Here is a 20,020-nt window from a genome sequence, read left to right as displayed (position 1 = left end):
TCTGTATCGTCGAGGTCCCCTCCTGTCTCTGTATCGTCGAGGTCCCCTCCTGTCTCTGTATCGTCGAGGTCCCCTCCTGTCTCTGTATCGTCGAGGTCCCCTCCTCTCTCTGTATCGTCGAGGTCCCCTCCTCTCTCTGTATCGTCGAGGTCCCCTCCTCTCTCTGTATCGTCGAGGTCCCCTCCTGTCTCTGTATCGTCGAGGTCCCCTCCTGTCTCTGTATCGTCGAGGTCCCCTCCTGTCTCTGTATCGTCGAGGTCCCCTCCTGTCTCTGTATCGTCGAGGTCCCCTCCTGTCTCTGTATCGTCGAGGTCCCCTCCTCTCTCTGTATCGTCGAGGTCCCCTCCTCTCTCTGTATCGTCGAGGTCCCCTCCTCTCTCTGTATCGTCGAGGTCCCCTCCTCTCTCTGTATCGTCGAGGTCCCCTCCTCTCTCTGTATCGTCGAGGTCCCATCCTCTGGAGCGACACTGCCTTTCCAATCCAAACGGCCTCAACTCCCAGCCTTCCATCCCAAGTCAAACAGAGACATTCAGTCTCTCCACCATCTCTATTTTAAAATTTGCTGTTTGTTTATTTTCCTTTTTATGTGTTTTGAGATTATTTTCTGTCATGAAAAGTGCTATACAAGATGAATAAATTATTATTGCTATTATTTATTCAAAGGCAACCCAAATTCCGATTCCAAATGTTGCTCATTGAAAAGCATTGGAAAACTTCCTGAATTGACTGGAATTGCCCCCAACCTTTGCAGTAGTAGTATAGGGTAATGTAGTGACAGCACCTTACAGTGGTATAGGGTAATGTAGTCACAGCACCTTACAGTAGTATAGGGTAATGCAGTTACATCACCTTACAGTAGTATAGGGTAATGCAGTTACAACACCTTACTGCAGTATAGGGTAATGTAGTTACAACACCATGCAGTGATGTAGGGTAATGTAGTCACAGCACCTTACAGTTGTATAGGGTAATGTAGTTACATCACCTTACTGTAGTATAGGGTAATGTAGTTACATCACCTTACTGTAGTATACGGTAATGTAGTTACAGCACCTTACTGTAGTATAGGGTAATGTAGTTACACCACTTTACAGTAGCATAGGGTAATGCAGTTACATCCCCTCACAGTAGTATAGGGTAATGTAGTTACAGCACCTTACAGTAGTATAGGGTAATGTGGTTACACCACTTTACAGTAGTATAGGGTAATGTAGTTACACCACTTTACAGTAGTATAGGGTAATGTAGCTACACCACTTCACAGTGTATAGGGTAATGTAGTTACATCACCTTACTGTAGTATAGGGTAGTGTAGTTACAACACCTTACTGTAGTATAGGGTAATGTAGTTACAGCACCTTGCTGTAGTATGGGATAATGCAGTGTCAACACCGTACAGTGGTATAGGGTAATGTAGTTACAGCACCTTACTGTAGTATAGGGTAATGTAGTTACAGCACCCTACAGTAGTATAGGGTAATGTAGTTACAGCACCCTACAGTAGTATATGGTAATGCAGTTACAGCACCTTACTGTAGTATAGGGTAATGTAGTTACAGCACCCTACAGTAGTATAGGGTAATGTAGTTACAGCACCCTACAGTAGTATAGGGTAATGTAGTTACAGAACCTTACTGTAGTATATGGTAATGTAGTTACAGCACCTTACTGTAGTATAGGGTAATGTAGTTACAGCACCTTACTGTAGTATAGGGTAATGTAGTTACAGAACCTCACTGTAGTATATGGTAATGTAGTTACAGCACCTTACTGTAGTATAGGGTAATGTAGTTACAGCACCCTACAGTAGTATAGGGTAATGTAGTTGTGCAAAAGATTTCTTACAGCATACCGTTTTCCCTTTTCAGAAGTGTAAACCCAAAAACAAACATTGTCTCTTTTTATCAATCAAATTCATAACATACACATATTCAATTTATAACAAAATAAATATATTAAACCCTTTACTGCATAATATATATATATATATATATATGTTTTTCTTGATAAGAACCATAACAATCTCAAACTAGACATAATCTCAATCCTAATCTCACACGTTGCCACTACGTTAGATTTCATTTACATCTACCTGGGTCGTTTTCATTAGGCACCAAACCGAAGTAAATGGCCTGAAACAGGCAGAGACGACCTTGCATCTGTCCAATAGGAAACGTTAAATTGTCATGAACACATTACTTTACATGCCCTAATGAATACGACCCTGTAGATGGTTTTGTCAAAAACGCAACTCCCTCTCCTCATCCCTCCCTCTCTCCCTCTACTGCCCCCTCCCTCCCTCCCTCTACTGCCCCCCTGATCCTGTAGTATCATCACTATATTGACTGTTCGAAAGCGGCGACCCAGGCATTGACTCCTCACCCCCCTCACCCCCTCTCCCCCCCTTCGCCCTCAGGAAGGCGGAGTTGGGGTGGAGGGCGTGGTAGTGTTTGAGCAGTACATCCTGGGAAGAGGCGGTGTGGCCACACTCCTCACAGACGTAGAGTTTGTTGCGTCTCTCCTTATAGGCGTACTGCAGGGTCACACCGTGGATCTTCTTCATGTGAGACTCTAGAGAGCAACGCTGGGTGAAGGCCTTGTCACACAGAGAGCACTTGTAGGGACGCACTCCTAGAGGGAGAGAGGGACTGGATTAGAGATGGAGGGAGAGAAGGACTGGATTAGAGATGGAGGGAGAGAGGGACTGGATTAGAGATGGAGGGAGAGAGGGACTGGATTAGAGATGGAGGGAGAGAGGGACTGGATTAGAGATGGAGGGAGAGAAGGACTGGATTAGAGATGGAGGGAGAGAGGGACTGGATTAGAGATGGAGGGAGAGAGGGACTGGATTAGAGATGGAGGGAGAAAGGGACTGGATTAGAGATGGAGGGAGAGAAGGATTAGAGATGGAGGGAGAGAAGGATTAGAGATGGAGGGAGAGAAGGATTAGAGATGGAGGGAGAGAAGGATTAGAGATGGAGGGAGAGAAGGATTAGAGATGGAGGGAGAGAAGGATTAGAGATGGAGGGAGAGAGGGACTGGATTAGAGATGGAGGGAGAGAAGGATTAGAGATGGAGGGAGAGAAGGATTAGAGATGGAGGGAGGGAGGGACTGGATTAGAGATGGAGGGAGAGAAGGACTGGATTAGAGATGTAGGGAGAGAAGGATTAGAGATGGAGGGAGAGAGGGACTGGATTAGAGATGGAGGGAGAGAGGGACTGGATTAGAGATGGAGGGAGAGAAGGATTAGAGATGGAGGGAGAGATGGAGGGAGGGACTGGATTAGAGATGGAGGGAGAGAAGGATTAGAGATGGAGGGAGAGAAGGATTAGAGATGGAGGGAGAGAGGGAGAGAAGGATTAGAGATGGAGGGAGAGAGGGACTGGATTAGAGATGGAGGGAGAGAGGGACTGGATTAGAGATGGAGGGAGAGAAGGATTAGAGATGGAGGGAGAGAAGGATTAGAGATGGAGGGAGAGAAGGATTAGAGATGGAGGGAGAGAAGGATTAGAGATGGAGGGAGAGAAGGATTAGAGATGGAGGGAGAGAAGGATTAGAGATGGAGGGAGAGAAGGAATAGAGATGGAGGGAGGGAGGGACTGGATTAGAGATGGACGGAGAGAAGGACTGGATTAGAGATGGAGGGAGAGAAGGATTAGAGATGGAGGGAGAGAGGGACTGGATTAGAGATGGAGGGAGAGTGGGACTGGATTAGAGATGGAGGGAGAGAGGGACTGGATTAGAGATGGAGGGAGAGTGGGACTGGATTAGAGATGGAGGGAGAGTGGGACTGGATTAGAGATGGAGGGAGAGAGGGACTGGATTAGAGATGGAGGGAGAGAAGGATTAGAGATGGAGGGAGAGAAGGATTAGAGATGGAGGGAGAGAGGGATTAGAGATGGAGGGAGAGAGGGATTAGAGATGGAGGGAGAGAGGGATTAGAGATGGAGGGAGAGAGGGATTAGAGATGGAGGGAGAGAGGGACTGGATTAGAGATGGAGGGAGAGAGGGACTGGATTAGAGATGGAGGGAGAGTGGGACTGGATTAGAGATGGAGGGAGAGTGGGACTGGATTAGAGATGGAGGGAGAGAGGGACTGGATTAGAGATGGAGGGAGAGAAGGACTGGATTAGAGATGGAGGGAGAGAAGGACTGGATTAGAGATGGAGGGAGAGAGGGACTGGATTAGAGATGGAGGGAGAGAGGGACTAGAGATGGAGGGAGAGAGGGACTGGATTAGAGATGGAGGGAGAGAGGGATTAGAGATGGAGGGAGAGAAGGACTGGATTAGAGATGGAGGAGAGAGGGATTAGAGATGGAGGGATGGAGGGAGAGGAATGAGAGGAGATGGAGAAGCACTGGGTGGAGTTAGGGATGGGTGGGAGTTTAGTGATGGGTGGGTGGGGTTTAGTGAGGGGTGGAGTTAGGGGTGGGTGGGGTTTAGTGAGGGGTGGGTGGGGTTTAGTGAGGGGTGCAGTTAGGGGTTTAGTGAAGGGGTGGGCTGAGGGGTCTAGTGAGGGGTGGGCTGAGGGGTATAGTGAGGGGTTGGCTGAGGGGTGGGCTGAGGGGTGGGCTGAGGGGTATAGTGAGGGTGGGTTGGCGGGTTTAGTGAAGGGTGGGCTGAGGGTTATAGTGAGGGGGTGGGCTGAGGGGTATAGTGAGGGGGTGGGCTGAGGGGTATAGTGAGGGGTGGGCTGAGGGGTTTAGTGAGGGGTGGGCTGAGGGGTTTAGTGAGGGGTGGACTGAGGGGTTTAGTGAGGGGTGGACTGAGGGGTTTAGTGAGGGGTGGGCTGAGGGGTTTAGTGAGGGGTGGGCTGAGGGGTTTAGTGAGGGGTGGGCTGAGGGGTTTAGTGAGGGGTGGGCTGAGGGGTTTAGTGAGGGGTGGGCTGAGGGGTTTAGTGAGGGGTGGGCTGAGGGGTTTAGTGAGGGGTGGGCTGAGGGGTTTAGTGAGGGGTGGGCTGAGGGGTTTAGTGAGGGGTGGGCTGAGGGGTTTAGTGAGGGGTGGGCTGAGGGGTTTAGTGAGGGGTGGGCTGGTTAATGGTTCGTGTGGTGTACCTGCGAGTCTGTTTTTCTGTACATCTCTCTGTCCGTGTGCCTGTGTGTGTCTTACCCGTGTGTGTGTGTGTGTGTGTGCGTGCTTGTGTGTGTGTGTGTGTGTCCTACATGTGTGTGCGTGTGTTCTTCCTGTGCGTGTATGTGTGTGTTCTTCCTGTGAGTGTATGTGTGTCCTACCTGTGTGTGTGTATGTGTGTCCTACCTGTGTGTGTGTATGTGTGTCCTACCTGTGTGTGTGTATATGTGTCCTACCTGTGTTTGTGTATATGTGTGTCCTACCTGTGTGTGTGTGTGTGTGTGTTCTTCCTGTGCGTGTCCTACCTGTGTGTGTGTGTGTGTGTCCTACCTGTGTGTGTGTGTGCGTTCTTCCTGTGCGTGTCCTACCTGTGTGTGTGTGTCCTACCTGTGTGTGTGCGTGTCCTACCTGTGTGTGTGTGTGTCCTACCTGTGTGTGTCCTACATGTGTGTGTCCTACCTGTGTGTGTGTGTGTGTGTCCTACCTGTGTGTGTGTGTGTGTGTGTTCTTCCTGTGCGTGTCCTACCTGTGTGTGTGTATATGTGTGTCCCACCTGTGTGTGTGTGTGTTCTTCCTGTGCGTGTCCTACCTGTGTGTTTGTGTGTGTGTGTGTGTGTCCTACCTGTGTGTGTGTGTGTGTGTGTGTGTCCTACCTGTGTGTGTGGATGTGTGTGTGTGTGTGTGTGTGTGTCCTACCTGTGTGTGTTCTGACGTGTCTCTTCAGGTCGAAGGTGTCGTTGAATCCTTTACCACAGTGGTTACACAGGTGTCTCTTAGTATCACTGTGACACTTCAGGTGTCGGTTCAACATCCTCTGGTACTGGAACACCTTCTGACACACCTGATCGGTTACACAGGAACAGGAGAGAGAGAGAGAGACGGGTCACACAGGAACAGGAGAGAGAGAGAGACGGGTTACACAGGAACAGGAGAGAGAGAGAGAGACGGGTCACACAGGAACAGGAGAGAGAGAGAGACGGGTTACACAGGAACAGGAGAGAGAGAGAGACGGGTTACACAGGAACAGGAGAGAGAGAGAGACGGGTTACACAGGAACAGGAGAGAGAGAGACGGTTAAAGGACATAACATAAATATATAAACAGAGGGAGGGGAGAGGGGGGGGATTAGACAGAGGGAGAGGAGAGGGGGGGGATTAGACATGGAGGGAGAGGGGGGGATTAGACAGACTGAGAGGAGAGGGGGGGATTAGACAGACTGAGAGGAGAGGAGAGAGGGGGGGATTAGACATGGAGGGAGAGGAGAGAGGGTGGATTAGACATGGAGGGAGAGGGGGGGATTAGACAGACTGAGAGGAGAGGGGGGGGATTAGACATGGAGGGAGAGGAGAGAGGGGGGGATTAGACATGGAGGGAGAGGAGAGAGGGTGGATTAGACATGGAGGGAGAGGGGGGGATTAGACAGACTGAGAGGAGAGGGGGGGATTAGACATGGAGGGAGAGGAGAGAGGGTGGATTAGACATGGAGGGAGAGGAGAGAGGGTGGATTAGACATGGAGGGAGAGATGGGGGATTAGACATGGAGGGAGAGGGGGGGGATTAGACAGAGGGAGAGGAGAGGGGGGGATTAGACATGGAGGGAGAGGGGGGGATTAGACATGGAGGGAGAGGGGGGGATTAGACATGGAGGGAGAGGGGGGGATTAGACATGGAGGGAGAGGGGGGGATTAGACATGGAGGGAGAGGGGGGGATTAGACATGGAGGGAGAGGGGGGGATTAGACATGGAGGGAGAGGAGAGAGGGTGGATTAGACATGGAGGGAGAGATGGGGGATTAGACATGGAGGGAGAGGGGGGGGATTAGACAGAGGGAGAGGAGAGGGGGGGATTAGACATGGAGGGAGAGGAGAGAGGGTGGATTAGACATGGAGGGAGAGGAGAGAGGGTGGATTAGACATGGAGGGAGAGGAGAGAGGGTGGATTAGACATGGAGGGAGAGGAGAGAGGGTGGATTAGACATGGAGGGAGAGGAGAGAGGGTGGATTAGACATGGAGGGAGAGGAGAGAGGGTGGATTAGACATGGAGGGAGAGGAGAGAGGGTGGATTAGACATGGAGGGAGAGGAGAGAGGGTGGATTAGACATGGAGGGAGAGGAGAGAGGGTGGATTAGACATGGAGGGAGAGGAGAGAGGGTGGATTAGACATGGAGGGAGAGTAGAGAGGGTGGATTAGACATGGAGGGAGAGTAGAGAGTGGGGGATTAGACATGGAGGGAGAGGAGAGAGGGGGGGATTAGACATGGAGGGAGAGGAGAGAGGGGGGGATTAGACATGGAGGGAGAGGAGAGAGGGGGGGATTAGACATGGAGGGAGAGGAGAGAGGGGGGGATTAGACATGGAGGGAGAGGAGAGAGGGGGGGATTAGACATGGAGGGAGAGGAGAGAGGGTGGATTAGACATGGAGGGAGAGATGGGGGATTAGACATGGAGGGAGAGGAGAGAGGGTGGATTAGACATGGAGGGAGAGGAGAGAGGGTGGATTAGACATGGAGGGAGAGGAGAGAGGGTGGATTGGACATGGAGGGAGAGGAGAGAGGGTGGATTGGACATGGAGGGAGAGGAGAGAAGGTGGATTAGACATGGAGGGAGAGGAGAGAGGGTGGATTAGACATGGAGGGAGAGGAGAGAGGGTGGATTAGACATGGAGGGAGAGGAGAGAGGGTGGATTAGACATGGAGGGAGAGGAGAGAGGGTGGATTAGACATGGAGGGAGAGGAGAGAGGGTGGATTAGACATGGAGGGAGAGGAGAGAGGGTGGATTAGACATGGAGGGAGAGGAGAGAGGGTGGATTAGACATGGAGGGAGAGAGGGGTGGATTAGACATGGAGGGAGAGAGGGGTGGATTAGACATGGAGGGAGAGAGGGGTGGATTAGACATGGAGGGAGAGGAGAGAGGGTGGATTAGACATGGAGGGAGAGGAGAGAGGGTGGATTAGACATGGAGGGAGAGGAGAGAGGGTGGATTAGACATGGAGGGAGAGGAGAGAGGGTGGATTAGACATGGAGGGAGAGGAGAGAGGGTGGATTAGACATGGAGGGAGAGGAGAGAGGGTGGATTAGACATGGAGGGAGAGGAGAGAGGGTGGATTAGACATGGAGGGAGAGGAGAGAGGGTGGATTAGACATGGAGGGAGAGGAGAGAGGGTGGATTAGACATGGAGGGAGAGGAGAGAGGGTGGATTAGACATGGAGGGAGAGAGGGGTGGATTAGACATGGAGGGAGAGAGGGGTGGATTAGACATGGAGGGAGAGGAGAGAGGGTGGATTAGACATGGAGGGAGAGGAGAGAGGGTGGATTAGACATGGAGGGAGAGGAGAGAGGGTGGATTAGACATGGAGGGAGAGGAGAGAGGGTGGATTAGACATGGAGGGAGAGGAGAGAGGGTGGATTAGACATGGAGGGAGAGGAGAGGGGGTGGATTAGACATGGAGGGAGAGGAGAGGGGGTGGATTAGACATGGAGGGAGAGGAGAGAGGGTGGATTAGACATGGAGGGAGAGGAGAGAGGGTGGATTAGACATGGAGGGAGAGGAGAGAGGGTGGATTAGACATGGAGGGAGAGGAGAGAGGGTGGATTAGACATAGAGGGAGAGATGGGGGATTAGACATGGAGGGAGAGGAGAGATGGGGGATTAGACATGGAGGGAGAGGAGAGAGGGTGGATTAGACATGGAGGGAGAGATGGGGGATAGACATGGAGGGAGAGGAGAGAGGGTGGATTAGACATGGAGGGAGAGAGGGGGGATTAGACATGGAGGGAGAGGAGAGAGGGTGGATTAGACATGGAGGGAGAGGAGAGAGGGTGGATTAGACATTGAGGGAGAGGAGAGAGGGTGGATTGGACATGGAGGGAGAGGAGAGAGGGTGGATTGGACATGGAGGGAGAGGAGAGAGGGTGGATTAGACATGGAGGGAGAGGAGAGAGGGTGGATTAGACATGGAGGGAGAGGAGAGAGGGTGGATTAGACATGGAGGGAGAGGAGAGAGGGTGGATTAGACATGGAGGGAGAGGAGAGAGGGTGGATTAGACATGGAGGGAGAGGAGAGAGGGTGGATTAGACATGGAGGGAGAGGAGAGAGGGTGGATTAGACATGGAGGGAGAGGAGAGAGGGTGGATTAGACATGGAGGGAGAGGAGAGAGGGTGGATTAGACATGGAGGGAGAGAGGGGTGGATTAGACATGGAGGGAGAGAGGGGTGGATTAGACATGGAGGGAGAGGAGAGAGGGTGGATTAGACATGGAGGGAGAGGAGAGAGGGTGGATTAGACATGGAGGGAGAGGAGAGAGGGTGGATTAGACATGGAGGGAGAGGAGAGAGGGTGGATTAGACATGGAGGGAGAGGAGAGAGGGTGGATTAGACATGGAGGGAGAGGAGAGGGGGTGGATTAGACATGGAGGGAGAGGAGAGAGGGTGGATTAGACATGGAGGGAGAGGAGAGAGGGTGGATTAGACATGGAGGGAGAGGAGAGAGGGTGGATTAGACATAGAGGGAGAGATGGGGGATTAGACATGGAGGGAGAGGAGAGAGGGTGGATTAGACATGGAGGGAGAGATGGGGGATTAGACATGGAGGGAGAGGAGAGAGGGTGGATTAGACATGGAGGGAGAGATGGGGGATAGACATGGAGGGAGAGGAGAGGGGGGGGATTAGACATGGAGGGAGAGGAGAGAGGGGGGGATTAGACATGGAGGGAGAGGAGAGAGGGGGGGATTAGACATGGAGGGAGAGGAGAGAGGGGGGGATTAGACATGGAGGGAGAGGAGAGAGGGTGGGATTAGACATGGAGGGAGAGGAGAGAGGGTGGGATTAGACATGGAGGGAGAGGAGAGAGGGTGGGATTAGACATGGAGGGAGAGGAGAGAGGGTGGGATTAGACATGGAGGGAGAGGAGAGAGGGTGGGATTAGACATGGAGGGAGAGGAGAGAGGGTGGGATTAGACATGGAGGGAGACGAGAGAGGGTGGATTAGACATGGAGGGAGAGGAGAGAGGGTGGATTAGACATGGAGGGAGAGGAGAGAGGGTGGATTAGACATGGAGGGAGAGGAGAGAGGGTGGATTAGACATGGAGGGAGAGGAGAGAGGGTGGATTAGACATGGAGGGAGAGGAGAGAGGGTGGATTAGACATGGAGGGAGAGGAGAGAGGGTGGATTAGACATGGAGGGAGAGGAGAGAGGGGTGGATTAGACATGGAGGGAGAGGAGAGAGGGGTGGATTAGACATGGAGGGAGAGGAGAGAGGGTGGATTAGACATGGAGGGAGAGGAGAGAGGGTGGATTAGACATGGAGGGAGAGGAGAGAGGGTGGATTAGACATGGAGGGAGAGGAGAGAGGGTGGATTAGACATGGAGGGAGAGGAGAGAGGGTGGATTAGACATGGAGGGAGAGGAGAGAGGGTGGATTAGACATGGAGGGAGAGGAGAGGGGGTGGATTAGACATGGAGGGAGAGGAGAGAGGGTGGATTAGACATGGAGGGAGAGGAGAGAGGGTGGATTAGACATGGAGGGAGAGATGGGGGATTAGACATGGAGGGAGAGATGGGGGATTAGACATGGAGGGAGAGATGGGGGATTAGACATGGAGGGAGAGGAGAGAGGGTGGATTAGACATGGAGGGAGAGATGGGGGATAGACATGGAGGGAGAGGAGAGAGGGTGGATTAGACAAGGAGGGAGAGAGGGGGGATTAGACATGGAGGGAGAGGAGAGAGGGTGGATTAGACATGGAGGGAGAGGAGAGAGGGTGGATTAGACATGGAGGGAGAGGAGAGAGGGTGGATTAGACATGGAGGGAGAGGAGAGAGGGGTGGATTAGACGGAGGGAGAGGAGAGAGGGGTGGATTAGACATGGAGGGAGAGGAGAGAGGGTGGATTAGACATGGAGGGAGAGAGGGGGGATTAGACATGGAGGGAGAGAGGGGGGATTAGACATGGAGGGAGAGAGGGGGGATTAGACATGGAGGGAGAGGAGAGAGGGTGGATTAGACATGGAGGGAGAGGAGAGAGGGTGGATTAGACATGGAGGGAGAGGAGAGAGGGGTGGATTAGACATGGAGGGAGAGGAGAGAGGGTGGATTAGACATGGAGGGAGAGATGGGGGATTAGACATGGAGGGAGAGGAGAGAGGGTGGATTAGACATGGAGGGAGAGGAGAGAGGGTGGATTAGACATGGAGGGAGAGATGGGGGATTAGACATGGATGGAGAGGAGAGAGGGTGGATTAGACATGGAGGGAGAGATGGGGGATTAGACATGGAGGGAGAGGAGAGAGGGTGGATTAGACATGGAGGGAGAGGAGAGAGGGTGGATTAGACATGGAGGGAGAGGAGAGAGGGTGGATTGGACATGGAGGGAGAGGAGAGAGGGTGGATTAGACATGGAGGGAGAGGAGAGAGGGTGGATTAGACATGGAGGGAGAGGAGAGAGGGTGGATTAGACATGGAGGGAGAGGAGAGAGGGTGGATTAGACATGGAGGGAGAGGAGAGAGGGTGGATTAGACATGGAGGGAGAGGAGAGAGGGTGGATTAGACATGGAGGGAGAGGAGAGAGGGTGGATTAGACATGGAGGGAGAGGAGAGAGGGTGGATTAGACATGGAGGGAGAGGAGAGAGGGTGGATTAGACATGGAGGGAGAGGAGAGAGGGTGGATTAGACATGGAGGGAGAGGAGAGAGGGTGGATTAGACATGGAGGGAGAGGAGAGAGGGGGGGGTTAGACATGGAGGGAGAGGAGAGAGGGGGGGGTTAGACATGGAGGGAGAGGAGAGAGGGTGGGATTAGACATGGAGGGAGAGGAGAGAGGGGGGATTAGACATGGAGGGAGAGGAGAGAGGGGGGATTAGACATGGAGGGAGAGGAGAGAGGGGGGATTAGACATGGAGGGAGCGGAGAGAGGGTGGATTAGACATGGAGGGAGAGGAGAGAGGGGGGATTAGACATGGAGGGAGAGGAGAGAGGGTGGATTAGACATGGAGGGAGAGGAGAGAGGGTGGATTAGACATGGAGGGAGAGGAGAGAGGGTGGATTAGACATGGAGGGAGAGGAGAGAGGGTGGATTAGACATGGAGGGAGAGGAGAGAGGGTGGATTAGACATGGAGGGAGAGGAGAGAGGGTGGATTAGACATGGAGGGAGAGGAGAGAGGGTGGATTAGACATGGAGGGAGAGGAGAGAGGGGGGGGTTAGACATGGAGGGAGAGGAGAGAGGGGGGGTTAGACATGGAGGGAGAGGAGAGAGGGGGGATTAGACATGGAGGGAGAGGGGGGATTAGACATGGAGGGAGAGGAGAGAGGGGGGATTAGACATGGAGGGAGAGGAGAGAGGGGGGATTAGACATGGAGGGAGCGGAGAGAGGGTGGATTAGACATGGAGGGAGAGGAGAGAGGGGGGATTAGACATGGAGGGAGAGGAGAGAGGGTGGATTAGACATGGAGGGAGAGGAGAGAGGGTGGATTAGACATGGAGGGAGAGGAGAGAGGGTGGATTAGACATGGAGGGAGAGGAGAGAGGGTGGATTAGACATGGAGGGAGAGGAGAGAGGGTGGATTAGACATGGAGGGAGAGGAGAGAGGGTGGATTAGACATGGAGGGAGAGGAGAGAGGGTGGATTAGACATGGAGGGAGAGGAGAGAGGGTGGATTAGACATGGAGGGAGAGGAGAGAGGGTGGATTAGACATGGAGGGAGAGGAGAGAGGGTGGATTAGACATGGAGGGAGAGGAGAGAGGGTGGATTAGACATGGAGGGAGAGGAGAGAGGGTGGATTAGACATGGAGGGAGAGGAGAGAGGGTGGATTAGACATGGAGGGAGAGGAGAGAGGGGGGGATTAGACATGGAGGGAGAGGAGAGAGGGGGGATTAGACATGGAGGGAGAGGAGAGAGGGTGGATTAGACATGGAGGGAGAGGAGAGAGGGTGGATTAGACATGGAGGGAGAGATGGGGGATGGATTAGACATGGAGGGAGAGATGGGGGATGGATTAGACATGGAGGGAGAGGAGAGAGGGTGGATTAGACATGGAGGGAGAGGAGAGAGGGTGGATTAGACATGGAGGGAGAGGAGAGAGGGTGGATTAGACATGGAGGGAGAGGAGAGAGGGTGGATTAGACATGGAGGGAGAGGAGAGAGGGTGGATTAGACATGGAGGGAGAGGAGAGAGGGGGGATTAGACATGGAGGGAGAGGAGAGAGGGTGGATTAGACATGGAGGGAGAGGAGAGAGGGTGGATTAGACATGGAGGGAGAGGAGAGAGGGTGGATTAGACATGGAGGGAGAGGAGAGAGGGGTGGATTAGACATGGAGGGAGAGGAGAGAGGGTGGATTAGACATGGAGGGAGAGGAGAGAGGGTGGATTAGACATGGAGGGAGAGGAGAGAGGGTGGATTAGACATGGAGGGAGAGAGGGTGGATTAGACATGGAGGGAGAGGAGAGAGGGGTGGATTAGACATGGAGGGAGAGGAGAGAGGGTGGATTAGACATGGAGGGAGAGATGGGGGATTAGACATGGAGGGAGAGGAGAGAGGGTGGATTAGACATGGAGGGAGAGGAGAGAGGGGGGATAGACATGGAGGGAGAGGAGAGAGGGGTGGATTAGACATGGAGGGAGAGGAGAGAGGGTGGATTAGACATGGAGGGAGAGGAGAGAGGGTGGATTAGACATGGAGGGAGAGGAGAGATGGGGGATAGACATGGAGGGAGAGGAGAGAGGGGTGGATTAGACATGGAGGGAGAGGAGAGAGGGGTGGATTAGACATGGAGGGAGAGGAGAGAGGGGGGATAGACATGGAGGGAGAGATGGGGGATGGTGAGAGAGGAGGTTATTTGACATACCTGGCACACGAACGACGCCTGAGCACCTGTCCCTGACTTCGTTACTGTGGAGACCGGTGCAGTAGCGGACGTCGTCAAGGCAACAGGTGTGGTGGTGATTTCGGGGACGGCAGGCTGGGGAGGTATTGGAATCTCACTGGGTAGCTGACCTGTAGTCACCTATAGAAGAGACAGAGGAAAAGACAGACAGGAGAAAAAACAAGTTAAGAGATGATTGGGGGTTTTATATTCCCAGAACAACAAACACGATGACAACAACAACAACAACAAAAAAGACTACATTCCCCATGATGCCTCAGTCACTCACCTTGATTTTGGAGCGGACGTAGGTGCTGCTCTGTGCCCTCCTCTTGACCTCTAACCCCCGACCCAGCAACGTGCACGAGGGCAGCTCCGCTCTCGGGGCCATCACGCTGTGCTCGTCACGCAGGAGGGAATCCGTGCGTTTGGTGAACTCGTAGCGTGTCGTCGTGGAGAGGCAGAGAGCGGTCTCTGCTGGGCTGGCTTCAGTCTCCTCCAATAAGGGGAATGCAGACACTGGAACAAGAGAGGAGAAAAGATACATTACATACAGAATATATAACCTACAATAAGGTCACACACACACACACACACACACGTGTGTGTTAAAGGCATTGTCTTGTGCCTCACACACACTATAGTTACCGTTGGACCAGTCTGACCGGCCAGTCCAGAGACACAGGTTCCTGCTGTAAGCTCCTCAAACACACAGACACACCTCCAGGCAGTACAGACACACCTCTCCAGGCAGTACAGACACACCTCTCCAGGCAGTACAGACACACTCCTCCAGGCAGTACAGACACACTCCTCCAGGCAGTACAGACACCCCTCCAGGCAGTACAGACACCCCTCCAGGCAGTACAGACACCCCTCCAGGCAGTACAGACACCCCTCCAGGCAGTACAGACACCCCTCCAGGCAGTACAGACACCCCTCCAGGCAGTAAGTGTAGAGACGTATGTGTGTGTGTGTGTGTTCTATAAATGTCAGTTGATCACAGAATTGAATCTGTTGATTCTATAACAGGACAGGAGCCAATCGGATAACTCGTAAATCAAAGCATTGCGTGAGGTCACGTTGTTTTGTGTGTCTCATAATCAGGGGTGTCAACCAAAAACCCTGAGGGGCTTTTTTTTTTTTAAAGAAAGTAAAATATGCACCCCTGCTCAAATCTGGGTAAAAGATTGAAAGGAATGTGAGTCTTATTCAGTACATGTAGTTGTTGGCTGCTTTTCTAAAGTCTAATAACCTTGCCAACAGGCTTGCCAGCTAAGATAGTTAGACAAGATAGCAATTCAAACTTGATTTATAGCTTGAAATGGCTTCTTGGTGGTCAATTGAATATACAAGCATTCGTTCCACATTTTGTTACGTTACAACACCACTTCTCCAGGTGGAACAACACCACTTCTCCAGGTGGAACACACAACACCACTTCTCCAGGTGGAACAACACCACCACTTCTCCAGGTGGAACAACACCACCACTGCTCCAGGTGGAACAACACCACCACTTCTCCAGGTGGAACAACACCACCACTGCTCCAGGTGGAACAACACCACCACTGCTCCAGGTGGAACAACACCACCACTTCTCCAGGTGGAACAACACCACCACTTCTCCAGGTGGAACAACACCACCACTTCTCCAGGTGGAACAACACCACCACTTCTCCAGGTGGAACAACACCACCACTTCTCCAGGTGGAACAACACCACCACTTCTCCAGGTGGAACAACACCACCACTGCTCCAGGTGGAACAACACCACCACTTCTCCAGGTGGAACAACACCACCACTGCTCCAGGTGGAACAACACCACCACTTCTCCAGGTGGAACAACACCACCACTTCTCCAGGTGGAACAACACCACTGCTGCCTGGTACAGTCTGTGTGCTCCCTCCTCAAAATACAGCTGACAGATATTGTTTTATAAATAATTATGATAAAACATGGCCTTTAAAATGTAGTTTAGTAATTAATATATATATATATATATATATATATATGTAACAGTTTAATCTGAGGGAGCAGGTTCCACCTATTCCCAGTGTCATATTGGGACAGAATGAAGTTGGTTTTAATTTATCAGTTTAATTGCTCAACTGAAGTCATATTTATTTCACTTCAAACAATATAAAACACACACACACGTTGGTGAATTGTTAACGAGCTGTTTGCTCACCCCTCCCTTCCCTCACTCCAGCGTTAAGCGCACCTCCAGGCAAACAATGACTATCCATATAACCAGATATTATAACACGGATATTTGAAACCTTGGTTCAGTCTCATCTTTTAAAAGCTAATTCATGTTATCAAACAGTCTGAAACGAACCAGCCTGTTCTCATAGACTAGACCAGGGGTGGGTATCCCTGTTTCTGGAGTGGCGTCGGTGTGTTGAATTTAGGCAGTCACTGAACAAATCAATTAGTTTAATTGGTCAGGTGTGGAACAAACTCCTGCAGTACCTGCGACCCTCCAGGAACAGGGTTGCACACCCCTGGACGAGACGTTAATATAGTCAACGTAAATCCTGGACACTCAAATGAGTATAATATTTAATGTCTGGTATAGCTACAGAAGACAAAAAGGTTACTTAAAGGCAAAACTAAAGTAGGCTGGTATAACTCAAAGGCTGTGTTTTCAAATCTCATCGCGGACAACTTTTCTACTACTTACAACTTTTTAGTTAGTTTGCAACTATTTAGCATGTTAGCGAACCCTTCCTCTAACCCTAACCCTTTAATCTAACCTAACCCCATAGCCCCTAACCTTAACCCCAAACGATAACTCCTAACCTAGTCAAAGTTAGCCACCTAGCCAAAGTTAGCCACCTAGCCAAAGTTAGCCACCTAGCCAAAGTTAGCCACCTAGCCACAACAAATTGAAATTTGTAACATATCATACATTTTGCAAATTTGTAACAATGTACGTATTGCACATCAAATGGATGATAGACATCGACAATTTAATACATGCCATATAAAAAAAAATATCATACTAATTGGAGTGTCCAACAAATTGAAGTGTACTATGTTACGTCTATCCCTGAGTACAGGCTGAACTAACGGTTTAATGAAAAGTGTCAAACACAGAGGAGGATGAAGTCAAAGACAATGTAAAGGGATGATATTCAAACAAATCGGCCTAGGTGCTATCTTAACCTCCCACGGAGAGAGAGTCAACAGAAGAACAGTGGTTTGGTGTGTTTGCTAAGGGTGTGTGACTTGTGCGTTGGGAGACGAGGGTACTAGCCCTATAGTCCGCTATTTCACCCAGCATTTACCATCCTCCTAAACATTACCCAGACGGCGGGGGCGCGTCCAGCGCACTCAATGAAGAATGCTTCTTCCCAAATGTGCACAGGTACTGTTAGCAGCGTTTTTTCCCCTCTCTTCTCAACATAGAAAAAAATATCTCCTGTGCCATTTTATTTATTTATGTATTAGTTGAAGCTACAAAAATAATAGAATAGCTACTAATCACATGCGTTTCAATGTCCAATTATCTTGCTCAGAATGATGGTGAGAAATGTGTAAAACTAACCTAATGCTAAACGCATAATGTGATAAACGCCATGGAAATATTGTTAGTTAGGGACAAGGATCCCCGCCGTAGTTGGAGTGAAACACAGGGGCAGGTAACTTCACACATCCGGGTAATAACTAGGTTATGGGATGCTGCTGATAGCGTCGTCACCATGACGACTGCTGGTGATTTTTGCTCTTCAGGCAAATAACCTAAACGTTCACATCTTTGGAGTTTGAAATAGTCTTGGTTTTCAATCGTTTTCATTAAAAACATATTAAACTTAGACAATTTGTTGATAACAATAAAATAAATACACATCAGCAACAACAACAAAAATAGATCTTTACAAAGCCTACCCCATAACCATACTGAAAGGTTTGGTTTGTTTCTTACTTAAAGCGTTTTTAATGTTTTTAAAAAATGTATTAGTTCAGGAAGTGAAACCTATCTCCTGTTGGGTGCTAATCTAACGATCGTTTTCAGTACCAGAGACTTTTACAGGATCTAAAAGGTAATTATTAAAAGTTAGCTGTGGTGGGGGAAGGAGGTCTTAGGTGAACGTGTTCACATTGACATTTTAGTCATATAGTAGGCGCTCTTATACAGACCGACTTACAGGAGCAATTTGGTGTTTGGTGCCTTGCTCAAAGGAAAACGTCGATAGACTTTTCATCCAGTCGTCTCGAACCAGCAAACTTCCAGTTACTGCACCAACGCCATTAACCGCTAGGCTTCCTGCCCGCTATCGGTTATCTGATACCACAGTCCATAACAAATAACAAAAAGCCCACCGGTACTGTGACGCAAGAGAGACATATCTAGTCTAGTTAAAATAAGGGAAAGAGGAGAAACGTCACGTTACCGGTCACGTTAAGTATTAGGCTACTGTGTGGATTATGGCAAAATATATATATATATTTATATACATATATATTAGTCTGCATGTCAAGCAGTTGAAAAGGCTGTTCTACACAGTAGAGTTTACATCTAAAATCTATTGCAAACCAATATGCTATTTTTTCATGAAGCGCCGCGGTATAGACTGCCTATAAGGCCAAACAATGCAGTCTATACCGCGGCGCTTCGTGAAACAAGTGGGTCTTGGTTTACAAGAGATATGACAGGCCGTATGGGTGAGGTAGATTGGGGCAGTGCTGCAACCGGTTTTAACCCCCCCTCTCCCTCTCTCTCTCCTACAAGGAAACTACTCGGGTCTGGAGATCGGACAGTGGGAGTTGTAACGGGTGTCCTGGTTATTTTGTGGCACACAGGGGAACAATGCCACACGCACTATAGTTGGGCCTGGCCCGCTCCAATGCAGTGTCTTTACCTCTAGACCAAGAACACTTCAATAAAACCCACACAACATGGTATTGGAAGTCCTATGATCTATCCTGGAATATGTCCTGCAACGACAGTGTAAAAATGATGCCAAAACGTTCCACCCCGATACTGTTGTAATGTAGCCTACATACACTTTTGGATTTATGTTAAACCGTTATAGTTAAAGCCTAACAATTTATCAATCGTGTCATTGAACACTGATTTCCCGTTATTCGGTGCCGCTGTGTGCTGCTGCTCGTGTTCCACCGAAACAAAATGGTTTATTAACGGAACACAACCCTCACCTGGGATATAGACGTACCCGCGCTCGTGGTCTGGCAGCTCGCTCCAGTTCCGCTTACCGGGAGAGTATCTCGCCTTCTTAACGAGGAAGGCTCGCGGCATGGTCGGTTTTTACGGTTAATCTGTCGCCTTCGTCTAATCAATATACTTTATGTAAACTCGTGAGAAAAAAAAAAAACTTCCCGCTGGAAAAAAATAAATAAACCGTGGGGATTGTTCCCCTCCCTCCTTCTCCACCTTAACAACAAACTTTGTAGCTCTGTAGTTTGTCTTCTACCTATCCCGTTTTCTTTCTCTTTTTCTCCGTTGTTGTTCTCCAAGCCCACACTCCACGAAAACCGCCCCGGTAGCGTCTCTGCAGGTGAGTTCGCTTGTTCAGGTGTGCCCGTACCTTCAGGCGACGTTCTATCCTCGGAGTTTGTCAGGTAGACCGCCGATAAGTATTCCGATTCACAGCCACACAACACAACACGGTGAATTCAGAGGTTTGTCAGAGGCAACACAGGTAGGCTATTCCTTTCTTTCCTTTATTCAGGAAGCACAGGTAGCAGCGCGCATGCGCCTCAGAAATAACGGTGACAAACTAGATCTGGGCCAGGCTAGTACCTGTTCGACCGGTTTCTTCTTCTTTCTTACACACTCCCTCTCGCTTTCTCCATTCCGCTTCGAGGTGGGAACGAGAAGAAGGGTAAGAAAATATATTAGAAAGGGGAGGGGTAATATTAGTGTATGGCAAAGATTGACAGCGGAGTACGTATAGAGGATAAATACATAGTTGATGAGTGGGAAAGGGGGAAGAGCTTCGCCACAGTGGCGCACGAGGAACAGGTATGGGAGGCGCTATTCACATTTATTTTATTCCCGTGTGTTTGTTCTGGTGAGGGGTGGGGGAGTGCATTCGGAAGGTATTCA

The 20,020-nt window shown here is 50.4% G+C and overlaps 1 protein-coding gene across 1 annotated transcript; it reads right to left on the bottom strand.

Annotated features, from left to right (window-relative positions):
- Positions 1-216: 216 nt before the first annotated feature.
- ovol1a (ovo-like zinc finger 1a) lies at positions 217-19,642 on the bottom strand. The gene is made up of 5 exons (XM_036987211.1): positions 19,111-19,642; positions 14,233-14,462; positions 13,926-14,084; positions 5,769-5,913; positions 217-2,631 (listed from the first exon to the last, which is right to left on the bottom strand). Exons 1-5 carry the CDS (start codon positions 19,208-19,210, stop codon positions 2,306-2,308), a joined length of 960 nt encoding a protein of 319 aa, XP_036843106.1. The 5' UTR covers positions 19,211-19,642; the 3' UTR covers positions 217-2,305.
- Positions 19,643-20,020: the final 378 nt, after the last annotated feature.

This window comes from Oncorhynchus mykiss, chromosome 9 (genome assembly GCF_013265735.2).
Source record: "Oncorhynchus mykiss isolate Arlee chromosome 9, USDA_OmykA_1.1, whole genome shotgun sequence".
In the NCBI taxonomy this organism is placed as follows: Eukaryota; Metazoa; Chordata; class Actinopteri; order Salmoniformes; family Salmonidae; genus Oncorhynchus; species Oncorhynchus mykiss.
This window is presented reverse-complemented; position numbering and strand designations above follow the sequence as displayed.

Coding starts and splice junctions, on each gene's coding strand:
- ovol1a (XM_036987211.1), bottom strand. CDS start 19,210: ATGCCGCGAGCCTTCCTCGTTAAGAAGGCGAGATACTCTCCCGGTAAG. Junction 14,085..14,232: donor ACGTCCGCTCCAAAATCAAG/GTGAGTGACTGA, acceptor TCTCTTCTATAG/GTGACTACAGGTCAGCTACC. Junction 2,632..5,768: donor ACACGTCAGAACACACACAG/GTAGGACACACA, acceptor CTCTCCCTCTAG/GAGTGCGTCCCTACAAGTGC.